The sequence below is a fragment of the Lepus europaeus genome, chromosome 5 (genome assembly GCF_033115175.1).
Source record: "Lepus europaeus isolate LE1 chromosome 5, mLepTim1.pri, whole genome shotgun sequence".
NCBI lineage: Eukaryota > Metazoa > Chordata > Mammalia > Lagomorpha > Leporidae > Lepus > Lepus europaeus.
Genome location: NC_084831.1, coordinates 97,633,132 through 97,658,252, shown reverse-complemented (window position 1 = coordinate 97,658,252; position 25,121 = coordinate 97,633,132). Strand labels below are relative to the sequence as shown.

Sequence of the window (25,121 nt, the reverse complement as noted above, 5' to 3'; positions counted from 1 at the left end):
TAATAGGAAACCAGATAATAAATGGAGCAACCAAGACTTGCAAGGCACTCCCATATGGGATGCCAGCATCACAAGTGAAAAATTAACCTATTGCCGCATGCTACCCCCTAGATATTACAGATTTTACTAAAGATTAATGAGGAAATTTAATGTGCTGTACATTGCTATTTAATGCTATAATTAGTAATCCAATGGTAGTTTATTCACTTTACGTTGCTATGTGGGCAAAATGTTGAAATCTTTACCTAATATATACTAACTGATCTTCCGTATATAAAGAGAATTGAAAATGAATCTTTACATGAATGGAAGGGGAGAGGGAGCGGGAAAGGGGAGGGTTGCGGGCGGGAGGGAAGTTATGGGACGGGGGAAGCCATTGTAACCCATAAGCTATACTTTGGAAATTTATATTCATTAAATAAAAGTTTAATAATTAAAAAAAAAGATTAATGAGGAAATGGAACACAGTCATTGCTTTGCTGAATTCATTTTATTTGGATTTTATAATTTTGCACCAACATGAATTGCAATGAATGGATCTTCAGCAGAGTTGCTAATAGAAAAGTAAGCTTTGCCATCACTGGAAACATAGACTTTAATTCCTGTGCAATCGTTACCACTTTTATCCCCAGAAATGACATCACAATATGTGCCACCAGGAAGACCAGTTTGCAAAGTTGAAGACAATGACCTGTAACATAAAATTGAACATTTACCTTCATTCACTGTAATTAAATGCAAGAATGCAGACCATCTCCCAAGCAAATATTTAACTTTGTGGCATAAAACTCAAAGCAGTCGGGGCCAGTGCTGTGGCACGGCGAGTTAAAGCCCTGGCCTGAAGTGCCAGCATCCCATATGGGCATCAGTTCTAGTCCCAGCTGCTCCTCTTCCAATCAAGCTCTCTGCTATGGTCTGGGATAGCATTCGAAGATGGCCCAAGTCCTTGGGCCCCTGCACCCACATGGGAGACCCCGAGGTAGCTCCTCGCTCTTGACTTCGGATCGGCACAGCTCCGGCCATTGCAGCCATCTGGGGAGTGGACCAATGGATGGAAGACCTCTCTCTCTGTCTCTACCTCTCTCTGTAACTCTGTCTTTCAAATAAATAAAATAAATCTTAAAAAAATACTCTAAGCGGGCCAGAGCTGTGGCTCACTTGACTAATCCTCCACCTGCAGTGCTGGCACCCCAGGTTCTAGTCCCGGTTGGGGTGCCGGGTACTAGTCCCAGTTGCTCCTTTTCAAGTCCACCTCTCTGCTGTGGCCCGGAAGGGCAGCGGAGGATGGCCCAAGTGCTTGGGTCCCTGCACCCGCATGGGAGACTGGGAGGAGGCACCTGGCTCCTGGCTTTGGATTGGCGCAGTGCCGTCCATAGCAGCCATTAGGGGAGTGAACCAGCAGAGGGAAGACCTTTCTCTCTGTCTCTCACTGTCTATAACTCTTTCTCTGTCTCTCTCTCTCACTGTCTAACTCTGCCTGTCAAAAAAAACAAAAACAAAAACAAAACTCTAATCAGTCAAAGCTTTCAATAGAAAAATATCCAAGCACAAACACTTTTCCAGTGTATGTGAAAAGCTCTCTCAGGACCAAAGGCAATCTAGGAGAAGAATGTATTCAGTAGAGAATATCAATGAAAGACGAAGGTTGAAGAATATAAGTGAAGATCTGCAGAAATTGCCACCTTTCTATAAATACTACCTCTGGTAGATATAAATATTTTAAATTTGTCTTCAAATGAATTTAACAAAATACTGGCATTTTTAAGAATTAAATGGGATTCTATCTTCAAAAAGCTCTTTGTTTTTCAAGTTACTAAAAATAATTTGTGTGGAGGTTAAAATAATCTAACAGTTCTGTGAAGGACATAATTTGGAATACAAAGCTTTCCTGAATAATTTATTTTGGTTTTACATTTCATAAATAGCAGAAATTACAGAACTAGCTGTGCACTCCTGTGTTGAAAAGGCGAAAGATATGTCTTATTTATATATTTACTTATTAATTGGCCAGTAAAATATAATTTATGCTACAGTGAGCTGATCAGAGGTGGATTTCAGCCTTCGTGGAGACATTTCAGCTGCCTACAAAGAAGTCTTTCGAGCTGTGGTTCTGTATGTCAGGTATCACTGTATTAGAGGCAGAGGTTTCAAGAATCACAAATGCAAGGCCAACAATGAGAAGTTTCAGAACTAAACATTAAAAACATCCAGAAGCAAATCATTAGTCATAAGGTCCATACTTCTTACATATTTGTTATAAAATATCAAATTTGTCTTAGAAAAGTAAAGAATGTATACCAAACAATCAGATTGAGGAAGGGTGGAGGAAAAGCGCCAAGAAAAAAAAAAATAAAGATATTCCAGTAATGAGGAAATTTTATTCCATGAAAAAAAAAAATCAGGACTACATGGGATTGCACAACCCCTATATTAACTATGTTATGAATTTTTTGATTGTGTGTGTGTGAGCATTTATAGGTTTTCTTATATGTTGTGTAACCACATTATTTTTCAAGGATGCACACAATAAAATCTGAAAGAGAAATAGGGTCCAGTGATAAGACACAGCAGGTTAACGCCATGGCCTGAAGCACAGGCATCCCATATAGACGCCTGTTCGAGACCCAGCTGATCCACTTCTGATCGAGCTCACTGCTATGGCCCCAGAAAGCATTGGAAGATTTCCGAGGTCCTTGGGCCCCTGCAACAAATGGGAGACCCAAAAGAAGCTCCTGGCTCCTGGCTTTATATGCTCAGCTCCGGCCTTTGCGGCAAATTTGGAGTGAACCATTGGATGGGAGACCTTTCTCTCTCTCTCTCTTTCTATCTCTCTCTCTCTCTGCCTCTCCTCTCTCTGTGTAACTCCAACTTTCAAACAAATAAGTAAATCATAAAAAATAAAAGAAATCAATATAAAAATAAGAGAACAAAAGAGTAAGAGCCATCAGGATATTGTTTTCTCCCTATTCTGATATCTCTGTTTTTTTAAAAAAAACTCATTAGAAGAATTTTCAAATATAAAAAAGTTAATAAACAGGAAAAGAATAAACCAACAATATACCAGTTTAAGCTACTCTCTTAAATTGATATCTACTTACCAGTCATCATTGTTAAAGACAATGAATCCTTTGTTTCCTCTTCCAAAAGCCACTTGATTGCTACCATTATCCCACCAGTTACTGAAAGGCTGGCCATCCACTACATTACGGAAAATGACCATGTTCCTAAAAGCAAACACAGCATCATTTAAAATGGTGGTATCCTTACACTGCTACAGTTTAAAGACATTTTACTATTAGAGAAAATCTCAAAATAAATAGTCCCACCTTATTTGGCGCCACCGATGCTCACAGACCCAGCCATTGCCACAAGTAGTGTCTGGGTTAATAGTTACTTCCTTAGTTACACCATTATCGTTTGGTGGCCCAATCCAGTCATTAGTATCCTTAATTAGAAACACAAATAGCAAATAATTAACAGTTTTATCAAATATGTTTCTTCGTTTTTGTTTTCTATTATACCAAACCCAAACTGTTCTGATTCTTACATCTCGTGCTGTCTTTATTTAGAATATCAGCACTTTAGTTAGAGAAGTACATATTTTATTGCCTGATGTTTATCTTATTTTTAAATGTTTTCTCTTGCTAGAGAGTGAATATTTGTCATATCTCTGATACAGTTTCTACACTTTTGAAAATGGAAATCTTGAGTTTTGCTTTTTTAATATCTACTGTATTACAAAGATCCATGTACTACATTACAATTATATTTAATAAATATTTAACTAGTAAATATTGAATGCAATAGGTTCATGTAAAATTAACACAAATCTTCTTTCTTTCTGGAGAAAAATGGTATCTTGAACAACTTTGAAGCTTACTTTTCCATTCACAATATTTCTTGACCACCGGTAGCTTGACATTACTCGTGCGACTCCATACGGATGAGCAAGCATAAATCCAACTGCCATTTTATACAGTCTGAAAGTTACAAAATGACATTATCATGGGATACCATTTTTAAAAGATGGGTTAAAACAAATGTATTCTGTTTCCTACCTAGCATCCCAAAAGGTAAGAATAGATGCTCCTCCAGCTCCATGTCCTCGTTGATTGTCGTGGTTATCCACAAAGACAAGTGCTCTGTCAGAAGGCATAAATCCCCAGCCTTCTCCCCAGTTCCTATTTAAAAAATAATAAGTTATAAATATATATATTCTTTTCAATAGCTTTAGAATAATCTATATATCACTGTCAGATAAATTCTTTCTAAACATATACATATTCTATAAGATTTTATAATATACATGCAATTTTCAAATATTTCCTGTTTTTATAAACATGTGAATTATTTGTATTCCACTCATGTTATAGACACTATCAGTTTTGTTATTAAAAAGTTCTTATAGAGGTTTCAGCATATTGTAATTTAGACTTCAGAAGGTCAATATCCTATCTCATTATACAGAATACCATAATGGGTTATAATGAGGCTTCAATTCTGAATTTCCATGTATAAACATTTTCACACATCAAATTAACTGATATACTACATTTCAGTTCATAGTGTAGCCACATTTAAAAAATGCAGCTGATGTTTTGAGTTTCTAGACAAACTTCTATGTGATTGGCATTCTGAATTTAAAAAAAAAAAAGAAAGATGATTACATGGAGCTTGAGACAAGCTAACATTTAAAATAATTGACTCTTTGGTATTTGTCCAAAATTGGGAGCTTCTAAGAAGATAATTTTCATTTGGGCAGTAACACCAGTAGGTGTGAGACATGACTCAAGTGACAAATAATACGTTATTTACTTTAGGTAAGACATCTTCTCTCCATTCCACCGGCGAATAACTGTGCCTAGTTTTGCACCATATTTGAATTCTGTCACACGGCCATTTCCAAAGTACTGACTACTTGTAATTGGCTCACCACCCAGATCAATCACCTAGTAGAAATTTAGGAGAAAATACATAGAATTTTGAATTATTTTAGTGAACAAATTAACATTAATAGAGAATGGATTAAGGCTACGTAATTTTAATTGTCTAAAAGGGTTATGCTCATATGGTGATTCTGACTTTTTGGATAACACGAATGTTAGAATATTGAAAGAAAAATGATGACAAGGTGATCTGTTGTCCTGAGAGAATACCGATCTAATTTAGTCTCCCACATAAATAATAATAAGAGTCAAAATGACACAGCATTTATTATTTGACTGACAACAATCCTCAGGGTTTGATGAATATCAACTCATTGGTAATTCCCTACAGACAATCGAGATAAAAACATTATCATTAACCCAGTTCTTTATGACAGAATTGTTCTCAGAAAGGTTAGTAAAGTTGCCTAAAATACATAAGGTTATTAGATGTATAGCCAAGATTCCAACCCAGATAGACTGGCTTCAGAAAATACCTATGTGATTATCTGCCTTCAATAATGTTTTCTGGGGGCTTTGAGGCCTCTTTAAATTGTTTGCACTTCCAGTAAACTGACTGTGAGAAAGAATTGCTGTCTCCGAGTATAAGAATTTAAAGAACGCTGCTGTATATAAATGGCCCCGTCATCAACTGCCATACATTATGTATTTAATTAAATCTATCATTTAGTTTCTAATTAGACTATTTTATCTTCACTTATACGTATTGACATACCTCTTGGTAAATGAAAGGTTTACTTCCTGAAGGGAACCACTTTGTGTTTAGATTGTTCAGCTTATTCAAAACTGCCTTTATGTCTCCAGGCCACATATGCTTACACGCATCCAGTCTGAACCCTGCGACACCAATGTCAATGAGACGGTTCAAGTACGCAGCAAGAGTGGAACGCACATAATCTTTTTCCAATGCAAGATCAAGAAGACCAGTCAGACGACAATCTCTGACCTGTTGAGGTTGAAAATTTGTGATTCATAAAACATCACCTTTAACTTGAGAATCTATTTGGTTTTTGATGAACAGATTCACCAACAGATCTTCTGTAGTGTTTACTTTGCATTGGGCACTATAGATATATCCTTAAAATATTCCCTAGTATAAATTGGAGAATTTATGAAATATAGACGATGAGTTTTTTTTAATTGGGGTAAGTTTTTGAACATTGGTTTGATTTTGTGTTTTTAAACAGACTTGGTTACACATTTTCCCAAAGATTCTACACTCATATGAAATGGACTTCAATAAGCTACATGCATACAATTTAAAACAGATGATATTTTATTCATATTACTAATTTTTAAAAAGTTACCTGATAAATATCTTGATAGTTTTCAATTGTTCCACTTCCACTTTTACATTTACCATCATTAAAATCCCAACCAGAGTATGGGACAGCTGGAAAATCCCTGGTTTGAGCATTGAAGTAACTTCCACAGGTACTGTGTGTTCCTGCACCTTGACCGTCACCACACATATGATTAATTACAGCATCCACATAAATACGGACCTGAAAAACAAGGTGTCCACTTCAGTTTGACTTACAGAGAGGCAGAAGTCAAAACTATTATTGAATATTATATACAGCACACAAATAAAACTCAATTATTTCTGATATTTTATAAATTTTCTACAAAAACAAAATGAAGTATGAAAAGGAACTAATGTTAACTGAAGACCAACAACTCTTAAAATCATTTGATCAACTATGTATTTACATAGAAATAACTTGACAGATAAGAAAATGTCATAATTATAAATAAATGAAAAATTGTAATTTTTGAGGAAATAAGATTCAATTGAGACAGGAGATATTATTAAGAAAGAAGTTTGCCTCTACCCTTTACTTGGTATTTGAAAAGAAGAAGGTAGATATTAGTCTCTTATTAAAGAGAGAAAATAACTAATTTGTAAAGAAAAACCAATGTGGAAGACAACCTAGTAATTTTGGATGGAAATTTAAATCATAAAATGACTGCAATGATTGTAACTGATATCCTATTCAAAAAATGAAAAGTGTCTTTAGGAAATGTTTTTGCTGTATAAGTGAATTCTCCTTTAAACTTTAACTTATCTCTTCTTTAGTAGATAAATTGTGCCTACAAAAATATTTATGCAATTTGAACATAGCACAATGCAAATTTTGAGTTACTGCTAAGGTATGGAGTGAAATTCATCAGTTTAAAATATGGAAATCTTTCTGCTCAAAAACAGCAAGAGACAATAGGGAAAAATTTGTTTCCTCCATAATATTTTTAAATAAAACTTCACTTACACCGACATTGTTACATCTCTTCACCATGTCTCTGAATTCATCTTCATTTCCAGATCTGGTGCATATTTTATAGCTAATTGGTTGGTATCTTTCCCACCAAGGTCTAAAAGGATTGGTAACTACAACATTTTCATTGGGTGGAGAGACCTAAAATATAATATGTATCAATAAGTATCAAATTACAGTTTTATTTTATACCATTAGATGTTCTAAAAACTAGTCAATAATTATTTCTCAACTTTTATGTGGCTTCATTTCTTAATCACCAACTAAAATATTAATATCACATTAGAGATATCCTGCTTGGGAAAGTTTCTAGCAGAAATCAAAAAAAGTTGCCAGAAGTACCAAACTGTTTTATTGAGAGTCCATTCATACAAAACCCCACTTTACCTCGCTTTGGAGATGTTGATCAGAACACTATTTACTATAAACATAGCAAACTCTGCAATTGATCCCATGAACAAAACTCACCTGAACTCCTCCAAATCCATTGGGAGCCAAGTATCGCTCACATTCCTTGGCAATATCAACCCAGCGCCACTCAAACAGGTGGACAATAGATGTGCGTCCCTGTTGGGTATGTGGGGTATATTGTGCCCAGCAGAACCCAAGGACAGAAAGCAACAGAAAGATTTTCATTTTGCTCTCAGGTGATATATGTTCTTTCTAGGAGCTATTTATATTCCTGCAAAAGCACATTTTACAAAGCAAATGTTAATATGAATAAATACTTGGAATATAAGTTGTGTATTCATTATCTGAAAAAGATTATCAAGAATAATGTCCAAGCAACAGCTGAAGAACATTCATAAGATCTCCCAGGAAAATAATCTAAATGACCTCATAGAACTACTGATTTTTCTTATTCAGGGAATATTAGCTTTTCAAAGATTGGACATTATATATATCTAAAAAATATTTATTCATTTTTTATTCAATTAGGATTAGATCTTCTCATATCCTTCACTAACTGAAGGAAAATAACTAAGCCAACAGAATCATATTCAAAATATTGCTTTAGGGGCCAGTGATGTGGCACGGGGGGTAAAGCCGCCACCTGAAGTGCCCGCATCCCATATGGGCCCTCGTTTGAGACCTGGCTGCTCCACTTCCTATCCAGCTCTCTGCTATGGCCTGGGAAAACAGTGGAAGATGTCCCAAGGCCTTGGGGCCCTGCACCAGCGTAGGAGACCCAGAGGAAGCTCCTGGCTCCTGGTTTAGGATCGGAGCAGCTCTGGCCATTGTGGCCATTTGAGGAGTGAACCAGCGGATGGAAGACCTCTTTCTCTCTCTCTGCTTTTCCTTCTCTCTCTGTGTTACTCTGACTTCCAAATAAATAAATAAATCTTTAAAAAATATTGCTTTAAGTATATTTTGTTAACTTTACAAAATATCCAATTTTAATTTAATATAATATAAAAGAACATAATATCCTATTCAATTCTGTTTCCCACCCCAACCTAAACTTTTAGTTATTAAAATTCCTACATTTGATTTAGGAAACTACTTGGAATTTAAATATTCAGAAACTAGAGAAAGAGATCTTTATTCCCCTCTGTCAACTCATGTGTTTAATACTGGGGCTATAGTAGTAGGGTTTGTGGTGGAAGTGGTTGTCATCTCTCTCTATTCGAATATCTCTTGTACCTGATACAACACTGAAGTAATGGATTCACATCCCTCTTCCTTCTTAACGTAATTGAAATACTAGGAAAGAGAATATTAGTACAGCTGAGAAAAACTTCATTCATTCATTCAACAAGTATTGCTCAAGTGTCTGTTTTTTTGCCAAACTTTTTTTAATATAAAGGATACAATAATGGACAGAGGTTTCTGTTGTCAGACAATTTACATTCTAGTGAATGGGAAAAAATACATGAGTAAATAATAACTATAATAGTAATAACAGTAGAAATAACATAATTTCAGGTAGTAAAAAAGATTAGTATGAAATAGCAGGAAAACAAAATAGAGAGTGACCTCACCATCAAGGTATTTTTATACTGGATAGAAAAGGGAGGCATCCTTGAAGTAGATACTGTCAGTTGTGAATTGGAGGATTTTATGGAGTCAGTCATTTGACAGTCAGAAAAAGAGGAAAAAGAGGGACAGTGTCATGGTGCAGTGGCACAGTGGCTAAAGCTGCATCTGAAGAGACAGGCATCCCATGTGAGCGCTGGTTCTAGATCCAGCTACTCCACTTCCAATCCAGCAGCAGAAAATGGCTCAAGTACTTTGGCCCAAGTCACCCTTGTCAGTGACCCAGATGGATCCCCAGGCTTCTGGTTTTAGCTTGGCCCAGCCCTGAACATTATGAGCGTTTAGAGATGAACCGATGGATGGCCAATTCTCTCTTGCTCTCTTTTTCTGTGATTCAAATAAATAAAATAAATCTTTTTTTAAAAAGAGAAAGAGTAAGAGTAATGGCTGTAAGTAAGAAAACAATGAGAATATTCAATGAATATTAAAAAAAAAAAAGATAGCTGAACCTAGTCTGATATAGGATAAGGTAAAATGGAGTGATGTGAGATCATAGCTTTAGGCTAGATCATGTTTGACCATGTAGACCATAAAGAAATAGAGAGCCATAGAATCTCTAAAAATGGAAGCTGATAACAGGCTAATCCTCCACCTAGCGGTGCCAGCACACCGGGTTCTAGTCCCAGTTGGAGCTCTGGATTCTATCCCGGTTGCCCCTCTTCCAGGCCAGCTCTCTGCTATGGCCCGGGAAGGCAGTGGAAGATGGCCCAAGTCCTTGGGCCCTGCACCCGTGTGGGAGACCAGGAGAAGCACCTGGCTCCTGGCTTCAGATCAGCGAGGTGCACCAGCCGCAGTGGCCATTGGAGGGTGAAACAACGGCAAAAAGGAAGACCTTTCTCTCTGTCTCTCTCTCTCACTATCCACTCTGCCTGTCAAAAAAAAAATTTTTTTTAAATAAATGGAAGCTGAACAACTCCACTATACTTTTAGAGACAACCACTGTTGCCTCTAAGAAGAAACCAGAATGTAGGAGAGTAAGAGTGGAGAAGGACAGATCAGATAGATGAGTTTTACCATATTCCAGGAAAGAGATGTGTGGCTTGGACTAGGGCATAGGCAGGATATATTTCAGGGATAGAGAGGCAATAGCCTATGTTTAAATAAGCACTGGGCAATGAGGAAAAGAGAAATGGTAAAAATAATCATTTGGTTGTCAAGTTATTTATTACCATAAGGAAAACTAAGAAAGTACCAGCTTTGGGAAGGGTTTCAAGGGTGCTATGGACCTTAATTATTCCTCTATCAATCTTTTTTAAAATAATTTTTATTTGTTTTGAGACAAAGTGTTAGAAGGAGAGACAGAGAGAAAGATCTTTCATCTGCTGATTCACTCACCAAAAGGCCATTATGACTAGCGCTGTTCCAGGATGAAGCCAGAGCCTGGAACTCTATCTTGGTTTCCTATGTGACTGGCAGTGGCCTAAGCACTTAGACCATTTTTGCTGCTTTCATAGGTACATTATCAGGGAGTTGGAGAAGAAGCAGAACAGCTGGAACTGATTCTATGACATGGGAGGTGGTGTTGCAAGTGGTGGCTTAACCACTGTTCGACAATGCCTGCCACCCTCTATCAATCTTTATGCTCCTCTTTGGTCCTTCCTTATGCTACCATTGAGACCTATCCATTGCAGAACTAAAAGTTCATCAGTTCATTATAATTTATGCACAATTTCATAGCCCCATGACATACCAATCACTTTCCTTCATCCTATAATTCCCCTCTGCCATCTTTGTGAACCTGTAAACTACCCTTCCTGCCACATTCAGCATGAGTGACATTTTTCTGAAGATTGCCCATATATTCTCAGTTGAATCAATAACTCTTCTGCTGTATAATATCTTTCAAACTTATATGACATTATTAAAGCTGATTTTATTTGTATTGCAACTTTATTCTAACTAATTGAATGTTTATGTGACCACAATTTGGGACTAAGTTTCTTAAAAGTAGACTTCACACTTAATAATCTAAAAGCTTGCAAATGATTGGTGTAATGTCTTACGTGCCTAATCGACAGCTATAATATGAAAATTATAGGTTTCAGGTATTGTGCAAGAATTTGGCATAACATGGGTTACATTTTAATTGATTTTTTGAAAATAAATGAAGACTATGACAGAAATTGTGTAATGCATTTAATTTTAATCACCACAAGAACTTTGTAAGCAGGAAGGAAATAAGGTCCAGCAAGACTGAGTAGTTGTCCAGGTTTATATGCTATGTTTCAAAGATAGAATCTGATCAAAGGTCTGACTACAAGTCAACATTCTCCATGTTACACTAACATTTCTTTCAGCATTTTAGAGATGTGATGTTCAATATGATAGTAGCAACAACTGGCCATTGAACAGTGGAAATATAATGAGTCTAAGCAGAGATATACTACAAATGTAAAATGCACTCTGAATTTCAGAATATATGTGAAAATAGAATATGCAAGTTAACAATTTTTATGTTGCTTCTATGTTGAAAGACTGCGGTGGAATGAGGTGAAAAGGTCATATCAAGATGGCCACTGAGGTGAAAAGTTCATGCCAAGATGGCCGCTGACAACAGAAACTGCCTGGCAACAGGCCGTGATTGGATGGCTTCGGAAACCACATGACAACAGAGGAAACCACATGACAACAGAGCCTGACTGATGGCAGGCCATGATTGGATGGTTTCAGAAACTGCCTGGCAATAAGAGCCTGACTGGCAGCAGGCTGTGATTGGATGGCTTTGGAAACTGCCTGACAACAGGCTGTGATTGGTTGGGGCATAGACTGCCCCTTGACCAGATTGGCTGGTCTTGACTATATAAGCTGTTGTACTGAAACAAACGAGTCTGCGGGCTGCTTGCCTCAAGCCCGCTTTCATCCAACTCCTGGGGTCTGTGTGGTGACTCTGCGCCTCTTGCCCCTACCACGCTCCTCCTCTCAGAAACAAATCCACTGCAACATTGTTGAGAAATCAACTGCAACAAAAAACTATTGTGCCATATGCTAGACTAAATAAAATTCATTATAAACTTGAAATTACTGAAATTATTGTTCTTTTGTTTCTTTTGATGTCACATAAATTGCTACATTAGATATGTGAATTATGTTATAATTCTATAAGGGCTATTGTAGAGGTCATTTTAAGTCAAAGAAAGGAGACATATATAAAAAATAAACAAAAATAATGAAGTGAAGGATATAATCCCAATTTTAAGATAGTTATGAGTAATTTGTTTCAGGATTTAGTCAAAAGTGAAAAAAATTATTTTTGACAGGTAAGAACAGGCAAAGTGAAAACCGATTGAAGAACGGATTATCCTTTACTAAAAAACGATGGAGGGCTGTCTTTGTGGCATAGTATGTTAAGCCTCTGCCTGCAGGGCCAGCATGCCACATGGGTGCCAGTTCTAGTCCCCGCTCCTCCACTTCTGATCCAATCCCTGCTAATATGCCTAGGAATTCAGTGGAAGATGACCTAAGTGCTTGGCCCTTGTACCCACTTGGGAGACCTGAATGAAGCTCCTGGCTCCTGGCTCCTGGCTCCTGGATCTTGTCTCCAGACTAGCCCATCTCCAGCCAACTCACTCTCTCTCTCTCTCTCTCTCTCTCTCTCTCTCTCTGCCTCTCCTCTCTCTCTCTCTGTAACTCTGCCTTTCAAATAAATAAATAAATCTTCAAAAAAGGGAGACAAAAGAGATAATGTAAAATTTCTTTTAAGAAAAACAGAATTATCAAATGAAAAGGGAAATAGGCAACGAAAAGGGAAATAAGTATGTGAAGAGATCATACAATGTTTTACAAGCAAAACTTAGTTGTAGTGAGCCATGAGAGTTAAAGTAGGGCATGTATACTATACTGGGACACTCAAACTCAGGGAGAAGAAAACAGACTCTCATAAGAAAGATTCAGGAAGCTGTTAGAGGTGTGTGCATGTTGTGTGGGTTTTTGTGTGTGTGCTTGCTTATTGGACACTGGAAAGGAATTTGATTAGAACTTTTGGAGACTATTAGATGGCTTAAAAGAGAGACCTGAAACAGAAACATTGGAAAACTTCTCCATAAGGAAACAGCACTAACAAAAATTCCAACGTGAATTACAGCAGCAAGAAAGAAAATTAAGAAAGCATGGTGGACTGTCACAATAAGGGCCACCCAATGAATGCCACTAACCAATATCTATACCTATGTGGAATCTTTTCCTATAAAGACTTGAGAATTGTGTGTTAATTACAGAGTTCAACCACTAGTACTAGAACAACAACAACAACAAATACCCTTGTGACTTGTTCTGTCCTGAAAGAGTCTGCAAATAAGACACAAGCAGAGTTGGATTAAGATTTGTACAAAGGGGTTCATCTCTTGAAACTGACTCCATCGCAATGTGAGCATAACTGGGTTAACAGACCTCATGAAAAGGGCTGGCTGTCCATAGGCCTTCCAACCCTCTGAGTTAACCAACCAACTTGAGGTGGCTACCCATGGTTAAATCAGCAGAAAATTCACCTAGCAAACCTACAGAGTTGTGAGACATGAGCTTTTATCATTTTTCCCAATAATTGAATAATACAGATAGAAGAAACACTGTTGAGTTGGTGGGCAGTGTCTCTCTAGAGAATGCTCATTAATCAGATGTAAGGAAATAGAAGAAAGATCCAAAGCAGACTCTCTGAATGTGTGAAAGAATGTGCTTGTCACTGATAGTGCAATTTAAGGGATATTTTGCTTTCGGGAAACTGAATAACTAATATGGGGGGGCATACTTAGTTTGAGGTACCACTTTTATAAAGCAAAAGGAAGAAAAACAGTAAAAATTAACAAGCAACATGTATAAGGAAATGAGTAGACAGCTTTGTGAACTTTCCACAATGCAATCATAGTCTGAGAAAAGGCACACAAAGTATAACAACCGATTTAGTACAGATGTTGATCAAAACAGATGCTATCGCTAAGCAAGTAGTATGTACAAGCCAGTGCACACTGGCATTTATGAGGCCTGGAGAGTTGTCACCTTAACTTTTGACAAGACAGATGTCAAATACAAAGTTGCAACTTTGGGAAAGTCCATCACTTTTATAAAATAATGAGGTGGAGTGAACAGGGACAAGAGGATAAAGATGTGCCTTTAAAATAGGGAGAGGTGTTTCATTTCCAGAGAAAGGTTTTAAATCAAAAATGGAAAGAAAATTTTTCAAGGAGTGAAGGAAAATTACTGGATATGGATGAGTATTATAATCAAAGTAGAAGGGAAGACTGAGTGATAAAGATGACAGCATAAAGAGCCTACAGAGAAGAGAGGAGAGAAGAGAGAAGGGAGGGGAGAGGAGGGGAGGGGAGGAGAGAGATGAGGGGGAAGAGAGGAGGGGAGGGGAGGGGAGGGGAAAGGAAGGGAGGGGAGAGGAGGGGAAGGGAGGCAAGGAGCTTGTTTGAACTTTACACTTTACTCAGGATTCCAAAGGCTAAAATGTAAGGGTTAGGAAAAATGAACTTAAGAATCAGAAAAATTGTAATATAAATCCTGACCTTTCTATTCATCAAGTATCTGCTTTATCTATTTGGAAAGTAGCTGCTTTATCTATAACTAGAAAAAGTAACATGAGGAGTTTACAAAAATTCTTGGAAAATGCATATTATAAACTATTGATGAATTTCAAAATTGTTTTGCATCAAAGAAACCTTATATTTTAATTCTATTTTTCCATGAACTTTTAGATACCTAATAGGTATCTCATAAAGTTGTTATCATTATTAAACAAATTAATGTACTTGGCCATCCTGTCTTTTGTTTCCTTTTCATTCCTTTCTTCCAAAATTCTAATAATACTTTCTACTTCTCATAATTATGTTCAAATCACCTAGAAGAACAAGTAGAGATAAAATGGAACTACCAGTGCTTTCCACCTGTAATTTTTTCTTTGTTTCCTTTTTGCCATTTTCCCTCTTTCCATTCTCTCCTCCTTCCCTCCCTGTCCCTATCCTTTCTTCTCTCCTTTTATCCCTCTCTCCCTCCCTCCCTTCCTTCTCTTCTTCCTTCCCGCCTTTCTTCTTTTCCTTCTCCCTTCTCTCCTTTCTTCTTCTCCTTCATCCTTCTCAGTCCCTCATTTCTTCCTCTTTCCCTATTTAGAATTCCTGGTATACTCACGGTTAACTCTGAACTAGTCTTTTTAATAACAGATCAATGTTTTTCACAGGTGCATTTAGGATGCTTTCAAAATAAGGAGTGACTAGCAGACCTGATTATTTTCAGATTTACTTTATATTTTATTTTGGATTTTATTAGCACCTCAAGATATGTGATGTATAAGCAAATAACAAATTTCTACTAGTGTCATATATTTCTCATTCAATCTTAATTTTCACCTAAAAAACACATGAAGAGCAATAATTTTTTTCTATCCAAAACAAAAATAATTAACAAATTATTACATTTACTTATTGAAATAGTTATATTTAAAGAGTTCTCCACAAAAAAGTTACCATAGTTATTAATATTAACATCAACACTCTTTCACCTGTATATTTCCTGCAGTATTCTAAGTGTACCAAATGATATATCTCGGGAAATCCATAAAAATATAAAATAGTTCATTTGGTAATGTCATAAGAAAAAGCAATATTCCTGAAAGAGTATTTAAATTTGAAGTGTAATACAATATATTTATTGTTAAAAAGAAAATTGTGGGGCCGGCGCCGTGGCTCATTTGGTTAATCCTCCGCCTGTGGCACCGGCATCCCCTATGGGTGCCGGGTTCTAGTCCCAGCTGCTCCTCTTCCAGGCCAGCTCTCTGCTGTGGCCTGGGAGGGCAGTGGAGGATGGCCCAAGTGCTTGGGCCCTGCACCCGCATGAGAGACCAGGAGGAAGCACCTGGCTCCTGGCTTCGGATTGGCACAGTGCCGGTGTAGCAGCCATTTGGGGGGTGAACCAACGGAAGGAAGAACCTTTCTCTCTCTCTCTCTCTCTCTCTTACTGTCTAACTCTGCCTGTCAAAAAAAAATTGTATTAATTTAAAAGTACAAAATATGGTGTTTTCAAAAGATTTCCTTCCAATCGACATAATATGAACGATATCTGCTATTTTATTTAATATAAAGGACATGATAAGGGAAAGCCTATAGTGTAAATTTAGTTTTTATCTTAAACTTTGAGTAACACAAATGTAATCATTTAGTTTAAAGTTTTCTGAAATCGCATAAAGACAGACTTATAAAAAATGAAATACACTATTAAAATGTTAACCAAAAAGTAGAAACCTCCATAAAACTTAGGTTTCTATGGTTTCCTTTACACATATATGCATGCACACACACACACAGTTATTTACAAAATTCTTTCCTTCTTCCAGAAGTAGCCTCACATCTATGCCAGATAGTAACACTTTTTAACATAAAATACATGCACATGGATTAAGAAGCGGCAAGTTATTCATCATTCATAGCTCTTAGTTTAGATGTCTTTTAGATAAATTTCTTCAGAGCATATAAGTAATAGTAATCCCATCAGAAATCTTATGGGATTATTTTTCATGTCACATCTGTACGTGTTATTTTAACATTTCCATTTAACTCCAGGTGTGTTGACTTTTTTTTTTTTTTTTTTTTTTTTGACAGGCAGAGTGGATAGTGAGAGAGAGAGACAGAGAGAAAGGTCTTCCTTTTTGCCATTGGTTCACCCTCCAATGGCTGCTGTGGCCAGCGCACCGCACTGATCCAATGGCAGGAGCCAGGTGCTTCTCCTGGTCTCCCATGGGGTGAAGGGCCCAAGCACTTGGGCCATCCTTCACTGCCTTCCCGGGCCACAGCAGAGAGCTGGCCTGGAAGAGGGGCAACCGGGACTAGAACCCGATGTGCTGGCACCGCAAGGTGGAGGATTAGCCTGTTAAGCCACGGCACCAGCCAGGTGTGTTGACTTTTAATTTTTTTCTATTTTACTAGTTTTCAATATTATAAAACTCAAATATTGATTATATTATAAATTTGGTCAAGGTAGTAGTTTCTTTTACTGGAAAAAAGTCACAACCGTTTAAATTTTACATTAAATTGTGTACATTTTTTCAAAAGAGTAAATGTTACCAGCCCCTGATCAACAAAAATGTAATTCAAAAAGGAAATGGATGTGGGCTCATAGTATGTCATATATGAAGGTTAGAGATAAAAAGGAAACATAATCAAATTTGTCTACCAAATCACTGAAATCAGAGAAACATTTTGAGCCATAGCTGGACATATTTCCAATATTAACAGTACATATTGAGCTGCTAGACTAAAACATGAGTTGTCAACAAAACTAAAAGAGATTGTGCAACTCTGAACTGTATCAAACCATATGACAGAAACCACTTATCTCAACAACAATAAAAAAAAAATAGAGAGAGAGAGGAGAAAGGAAACCTTTATGATACACACACACACACAAAAACCATTAAAATAGCTTGTATTATTTACTTATTTAAATCAACAATCTTCTAAACTCACAGTTTCCTGTTTTTCAGTCATGAAATAACAAACCTCACTGCTCTGGGCTTGCTTTCTTCATAGGTGGAAAATAATGAGGGATTTAGGATTCCACAGATATCCTATAACCTCTGCCTTATAATATGTACTCCTACAGCGCTTAAATATGATTTGCACAGTTTAAGCTGAGCCTCACAATGACACCAGATTTGGCACTATCACTTCTGTTTCCTTGGCAAACTGCTCTCTCTCCTCTTCGCTTAATTTGCTGTCCTACAACCTCTTCCAACTACACTGTACGTCTTCAGTTTGCTTTTTCTTTCTACAATATCCTCTCTCCTAATCTCAACGGATCTTATTTTTCTCAATCATTTGTATCACTATTGAAAAATAAACTTGTTAAAATAGTCTTAAAGAGTAGGTTAGCATATAAATGAGTCAAATTAATTCTTGCTTTTTAAGTGATCATTCAAAATTAAATTACTTATTTTTCTATAGCAGTGCATACTTCTGCTCTCATATTGACACACAAAAATATTTTACAAATATTTGGAGTTTCACTTGCAGGTGAAGTATGTGCTCCGGATCTGTTGAATTTGTGGGTGTTTATGTGATTGCTTTCAACAATGATATGTGAGCAGATATAGTATATTTTACCATATATAAGTTTTCTAGATTGTTAAAAACTATGTCAAAATGTTTTTGTCACATATTGCAAAGGAAATAATAGGATGTATACCTTTGTTAGTGAGAGTTGAACATGACAAATAAACTTGGTTATTGTAAACCACTGAGATTTTTTTCATGTTTTTGTTACTAGAGCTTCTATATTTTATACTGAAGGATGCAGCCACTAAAGTCCCTTCAGCTGTTGATTCCTAAGACATTCTACGTGAAATTTCCTTTCTATTTGGATGTAGAAAGTCAGTATGAGAATAAATCAGAAAATATTGACAATGATAAAGACTACTGAATTAAGTTAGTTCAGTGGTTCCCAAATTTTCAGTTCTAAGCAACCAGTAACATTTTCAAAAGTTCATGAAAGATTTCAGTATAAAATAATGAGATTTAGGTATATAAAAGAATCTATTATTAATAAATGTTCTTGTCTAGGTCTCTACCCTCCTCTTTTATTTTTTTCACTCCTTCCTTCCTTTCACTCTCAGCTTGACTCTCTTCCCTTCCTCCTCTATTATTTTTTCTTTTCTTTTTGCATACCCTCCCTTCCTCTCTTTCCTTCCTTCCTTCCCTCCCTCCCTCCTTGCTTCCTTCTTTCTTTCCTCCCTCCCTTCCATCTTTCTGCCTTTCTGCTGTCTAATCTTTCCTTTTTCTTTCCTCTTTATGTCACTTGGAACAACTTATCTAAATCCATTCTGTTTTTTAAAAAAAAAGATTGATTTATTTACTTGAAAGTCAGAGTTACATAGTGAGAGAAGGAGAGGCAGAGAGAGAGAGAGAGAGAGAGAGAGAGAGAGAGAGAGGCCTTCCATCCACTGGTTCACTCCCCAAATGTTCACAACAGCCAGAGCTGCACCGATCCGAAGCCAGGAGTCAGGAGCTTCCTCTGGATCCTCCCACACCCGTGCAGGGACCGGAGAACTTGGGCCATCTTCTACTGCTTTCCCAGGGCATAGCAGAGAGCTGGATTGGAAGTGGAGCAGCCAGGACTCAAACCAGAGTCCATATGGGATACTGACACTGCAGGTGGTAGGTGGCTTTACCCACTATGCCACAGTGCCAGCCCCTCTAAATCCTTTCTTTTCACTGTATTAATATGGAAAACAAGAACTATGAATGAGATAAATTACATATATTTAAGCAACTAACCACTTTAAAAGTAAGAAAAGTGGGCTGGCGCTGTGGTGCAGTGGGTCAATGCCCTGGCCTGAAGCGCCAGCATCCCACATGGGTGCCTGTTCGAGACCCGGCTGCTCCACTTCCGATCCAGCTCCCTGCTATAGCCTGGGAAAGCAGTAGAAGATGGCCCAAGTCCTTGGGCCCCTGCACCTGTGTGGAAGACCCAGAAGAAGCTCCTGGCTCCTGGCTTCAGATCGGCCAGCTCCAGCCATTGCGGCCAATTGGGGAGTGAACCAGCAGATGGAAGACCTCTCTCTCTCTGCCTCTCCTCTCTCTGTGTAACTGTGGCTTTCAAATAAATAAATAAGTCTTTAAAAAATTTTTAAAAAATAAAAAGCAAGAAAAGGCAGGTATTTGGCACAAATGTTAAGCCACTGCTTAGAACGGCTGCATCCCAAGGGTACCTGAGACTGAGTTTTAGCTCCAATCCAATTTCAGGTTCCCGTTAATGTGTACCCTTGGAGGAGGCAGGTGATAGCTCAATACATGGGTCCCTGAAACCCCGTAGGAGACCAGATTAAGTTTTGTGGCTCCTAGTTTCATCTAGCACAGCCCCAGCTGTTGCAGGTTTTTTAGGATTGAACCAGCAGATAAAGAATACCTATCTATTTCTGTCTGTCTCTGTTTCTCTGCCTTTCAAATGAATTAAACTTAATAGATTAAAATTAAACACAAACAGTAACAAATTTTTTTGCATGGCAAATACTTGAAAAATTCAATGTAGCCATATCTTTGGCATTGTACTAATTATTACCAACAATGATAATAACTGAAATTTTTATAAATTATGAAAGCAATTTCAAAAAACAAGCTTTAGATTAGGAGAATATAATTGCAAAACATGACAAGCAATAGCAAAACCATGGAGGAACACTAAGCACTAAACAAGGAGCAAATGTTGGAGTACTTTGTTTGGCTTAGTTAGATGCCAGTTGGGATATCCTCCCACGCCAGCACCATTCCAAGATCTTGTTCTGTTTTATATTCCAACTTCCTCTATGAACATCCTGGGAGGTAGCAGGTGATGGTTCAAGTACTTGGGTACCAGCCACTTACATGAGTAATCTGGACTGAGCTTCAGAATCCTGGCTTTTCCTCATAGAGCAGCTGCAGCTAATGGGGGCATTTGGGGAACAAACTAGCCCATGAAAGCTCGCTCGCTCGCTCGCTCTCTCTCTCTCTCTCACATTTTGCCTTTCAAATGAATAAAAATAAAATAAAATATGATTTACAAATACAAACATGAAAAAGAATAGGAAAACATCAAAAGACAAAATTCATATAGAAAAAACAAATGTAAAAGCATGCTAAGCATTGAGAGTACCTGAAAAACACTAAGTAAAATAAGAAGTCATTTTTTGCCACTAAAAAGGAAACAAAAATTAGAAACGTAATAACATAAACTTTAGTAAGACTGTGGTAAGATGCTATAATGTACTATAGTACCACTACTAGAGAGTACAATTTAGTACATCTGTGGGCAATTTTGCATAATATTAAGATATAAAAATGTCCTTCAAATTCCACTTTGTTATCTGGCCTACAGAAATATTCACCCAAGTGTAGAAGGAGATACATACATAGATATTTGTTATAGCATTCTTGAAAAGATTTCATTCTTTCTTTAAAAAGCAGACTCACAGGAAGAGCAGGAAAGAGAGAGGAAAGGAGGGGGGATCAGGAAGGGAGGAAAAGAGAGAGAAAAAGAGAGAACTTCCATCTGCCAATTCACCCCCAAATGTCTGCAACAGCCAGTACTGAGTCAGGTTGTCAGAAGCCAAGAACACCATCCTTGTCTCTCATATGAGTGTCAGACACTCAAGTGTCTGGGCAATCTTCTGCTGCCTTCCCAGGCATATTATTAGGAAGGTTGATCAGAAGTGCAGTAGCTGGGACTTGAACTGCACACCAATATGTGATGCCAATGTGGCAAGTGATGGCTTAACCTGCTATGTCTCAATGCTGGCCCTTGTTAAAACATTTCTTATGACATTGGAATTTTTAGAAATAACTTAAATCTCCATTGGAAAATGACTCAATAAAATATAGTCAATGAGAACCTACTATGTGATTTTAGTACAATTAACACATTGTGTGTTATTTCAATCCTTTGAAATACTCACTTTTTGACTGTATACAACAAGTTAGAAAAAGAATGTGCTCTCTATATGTTCATTTGATCAAAGCAATAAAACTTTTGTTGAGATCTAATAATTTCTGAGGTTGTAATATTAAAAACCTCTCATTATAACTGTGGATTTCTCTTTTTTTTCTTCCTATCTATAAAGGCTTTCCTTTATTTATTTCAAACCTACTTATGAGGTGAGTAAATACTGAGAATTATTGATTTTTCCAATCATTAATTATTTTCATTGTAAAGCATAACACTTTTATCTTTGACATTAATTTTTTCTTATTTGTCCACACTGATAAAGTTACACCAGCATGTCTTTGGTTAAATTTTCATCATTTATTTTATTTTAGAGTCTTAACATATGGTATGCTGGCATTGCAGGTGTTGGCTCTACCCACTACACCACAGCGCCGGCCCCATACAGTAAAACTTTCATTCTACTTTTATTCTATGAATGGAAATTATCCCACTTATATTTCAAAGTCCAAAATTAACACTGTATACATTTCTGAAGATAATAAATAAAATGGCCTTAAAATACTTCAACATGACTTACTCTTTTCCAGTTTAGTCATTATTCTCATTTTTATAGTATCTTTCATATTTTAATTCTGCAAACATTATATTTTTTCAGTAGAGATAATGCCCAGTGTTCACTCAGGTTTATTGAGACCTTTACTACTTTCTTTGGTTTTCATACCTCTTGTATCTAAGGCTACTCTGGGTGTCTAAAACTTTGGTGAATATATGTTGAGGACAAATTCTAATAATTGTTTATTTTATAATGTCTTTATTTTACCTTTATTTTTAAAAAACTTTCCTGTGGGTAAAATTGTAAAAGTTATTTTTTCCAGAATTTTGAGGATATTCCATAAATATTTGGATTTCATTGTAGCTTTAGAGAAGTCAGGTGTCAGTTTAATTGCTATCTCTGTGGAGGAATTTTTATTCTTTTTTGAATTTATTACGTTACAAATATTATCAATGTCAATGTTCTTAGCTAGGTTTTGTCATTATATTCAAAATGTCCCTTAATCTCTCTCCCATATTGTGTATTTTTTATGTTTCTCTCTAAGCTGCATTCCACAATTTTTATAGCTATTTCTTTCAGGTCAAAAAATATCTCTTCAGTTGGTGCTTATCTGCTCTTAGGTATGCATTTTATTTTTCTTTAGCTTTTTAATAAAAATCTTATTTAAGGAATACAAACTTCATGCATTTCATATATACACATTTAGAAACATAGTGATTCTTCCCACCATATCTCCCTCCCTTCTTCCTCTTGTCTCACCCATTCCCATTCTTATTTCTTACAAAGATCTATTTTCAGTTAATTTGGTACTCATAAGATTAACTCTACACTAAGTAGAGAGCTCCCAGAATAGTATGAAGAAAAAAGAAAACATAAGCGAAAACAAACAAAAAATTATTCTTCAACAGTCAAGACAAGGGCTGTTCAAAATCATCATATTACAAAGTGTCAGTTTCGCTCCTATAGATCACATTACAGGTAATCTGTTACTTACTACAGATCACAGAGAACATATGGTATATGTCTTTTGGGGACTGGCTTATTTCACTAAGTATAATGGTTTCGATTTGTATCCATTTTGTTGCAAATGATAGGATTTCATTTTTTTTTACTGTGTAGTATTGCGTAGTGTATATACACCACAATTTCTCTATCCAGTCTTCTGCTGATGGACATCTGGGTTGAACCACATCTTATCTATTATAAATTGAGCTGCAATAAACTTGAGGGTACAGATAACTCTTATATGTTGATTTTATTTCCCTTCAGTAAATTCCCAGGAGTGCAATGCCTGGGTCATATGGTAGGTTTATTAAACTTTCTGAGGTATCTCCAATGCTGTCTTCAACAGTGGCTGCACAAGTTTACATTCCCACCAACAGTGGATTAGCGTACATTTTCCCCACATCCTAGCAAGCATTTGTTGTTTGTTGATTTCTGTATGAAAGCCTTTTTAAAGCCTTTCTAATGAAGGTGAGCTGCAACCTCATTGTGGTTTTGATTTGCAATTCCCTGATGGCTATTGGTCCTGAGCATTTTCTCATGTGTCTTTAGCCATTCAAATTTCCTCTCTAGAAAAATTTCCATTCAAGTCATTAGCCTATTTAATAACTGGATTGTTTGTTCTGTTGTTGTTTCTTGAGCTCTTTATAGATTCTGGATATTAATCCTTTATCAGTTGCATAGTTTACCAATATTTTCTCCCATTTTATTGGCAGCCTTTTCACTTTGCTGAGTATTCCTTTTGAAGTACAGAAGCTTCTCAATTTGATGTAACCTCATTTATTAATTTTTACTTTGATTGCCTGTGCTTCTAGGGTCTTTTCCAAGAAGTCTCTCCCTATGCCAATGTTTTGTAGGGTTTCTTCATTGTTCTCTAGTAACTTGACGGTATCAGGTCACAGATTTAGGTTGCTGATCCATTTTGATTGGATTTTTGTGTAAGGTATAATGTAGGGGTCTTGTTTCATACTTCTGCATGTGGAGATCGTTTACTCAGCACCATTTATTGAAGAGACTCTTTGCTCCAGGGATTGATTTTAGTTGCTGTGTCAAAGATAAGTTGGTTGTAAATGTGTGGATTGATTTCTAGAGTTTGTATTCTGTTCCATTGGTCTACATGTGTGTTTTTGTGCCAGTACCATGCTGTTTTGATTATAACTGCCCTGTAGTACGCCTTGAGATCTGGTATTGTAATGCCTCCATTTTTGTTTTTGTTGTTTAAGATTACTACAGCTATTTGGTGTTTGTTGTGTTTCCATGTGAATTCTATCATCATTTTTTTCTAGATCCAAGAATGTTGTTGGTATTTTGATTGGGATCACAATGAATCCACAAATTGCTTTCAATAATATGGACATTCTGATGATATTGACTCTTCTAATTTATGAAAATGGAAGAGCTTTTACTCTTTTTTATGTCTCATTCTATTTCTTTCTTTAATGCTTTGCAATTCTCATCATAGAGTACTTTGACATCCTTGGTTAAATTTATTTCAAGGTATTTAAATCTTTTTGTGGCTATTGTGAATAGGATTGATCTTAGAAGTTCTTTCTCAGCTATGGCATTTTCTGTGTATAGAAAGGCTATTGATTTTTGTGTGTTGATTTTATATCCTGCTACTTTCCCAAACTCTTCTATGAGTTCCAATAGTCCCTTGGTGGAGTCTTTTGTTCCCCTATATATATAGAATCACCTCATTTGCAAATAGTTTAACTTTCTCCTTCCCAATTTGCATCCCTTTCTTTTTTTTTAAGATTTATTTATTTATTTGAAAGAGTTACACAGAGAGAGAAGGAGAGGCAGAGAGAGAGAGAGGTCTTCCATCCACTGGTTCACTCCCTTATTGGCCACAACAGCTGGAGCTGCGCAGGTCTGAAGCCAGGAGCCCAGAGCCCTCCTGGGTCATCC

The 25,121-nt window shown here is 36.7% G+C and overlaps 1 protein-coding gene across 1 annotated transcript in view; it reads right to left on the bottom strand.

Moving 5' to 3' along the window:
- Nucleotides 1-471: 471 nt before the first annotated feature.
- LOC133760873 (pancreatic alpha-amylase-like) overlaps nt 472-25,121 on the bottom strand; it is a 43,504-nt gene continuing 18,854 nt past the window's right edge. The window contains exons 2-11 of the mRNA XM_062193454.1: nt 7,691-7,904; nt 7,217-7,363; nt 6,254-6,451; nt 5,662-5,892; nt 4,816-4,949; nt 4,059-4,181; nt 3,881-3,980; nt 3,327-3,445; nt 3,099-3,224; nt 472-691 (exon numbers count right to left, since the gene is read on the bottom strand). Coding sequence (XP_062049438.1) covers nt 502-691; nt 3,099-3,224; nt 3,327-3,445; nt 3,881-3,980; nt 4,059-4,181; nt 4,816-4,949; nt 5,662-5,892; nt 6,254-6,451; nt 7,217-7,363; nt 7,691-7,858 — 1,536 coding nt within the window. The 5' untranslated portion in view covers nt 7,859-7,904 and the 3' untranslated portion in view covers nt 472-501. The remainder of the gene's footprint in view (nt 692-3,098; nt 3,225-3,326; nt 3,446-3,880; nt 3,981-4,058; nt 4,182-4,815; nt 4,950-5,661; nt 5,893-6,253; nt 6,452-7,216; nt 7,364-7,690; nt 7,905-25,121) is intronic.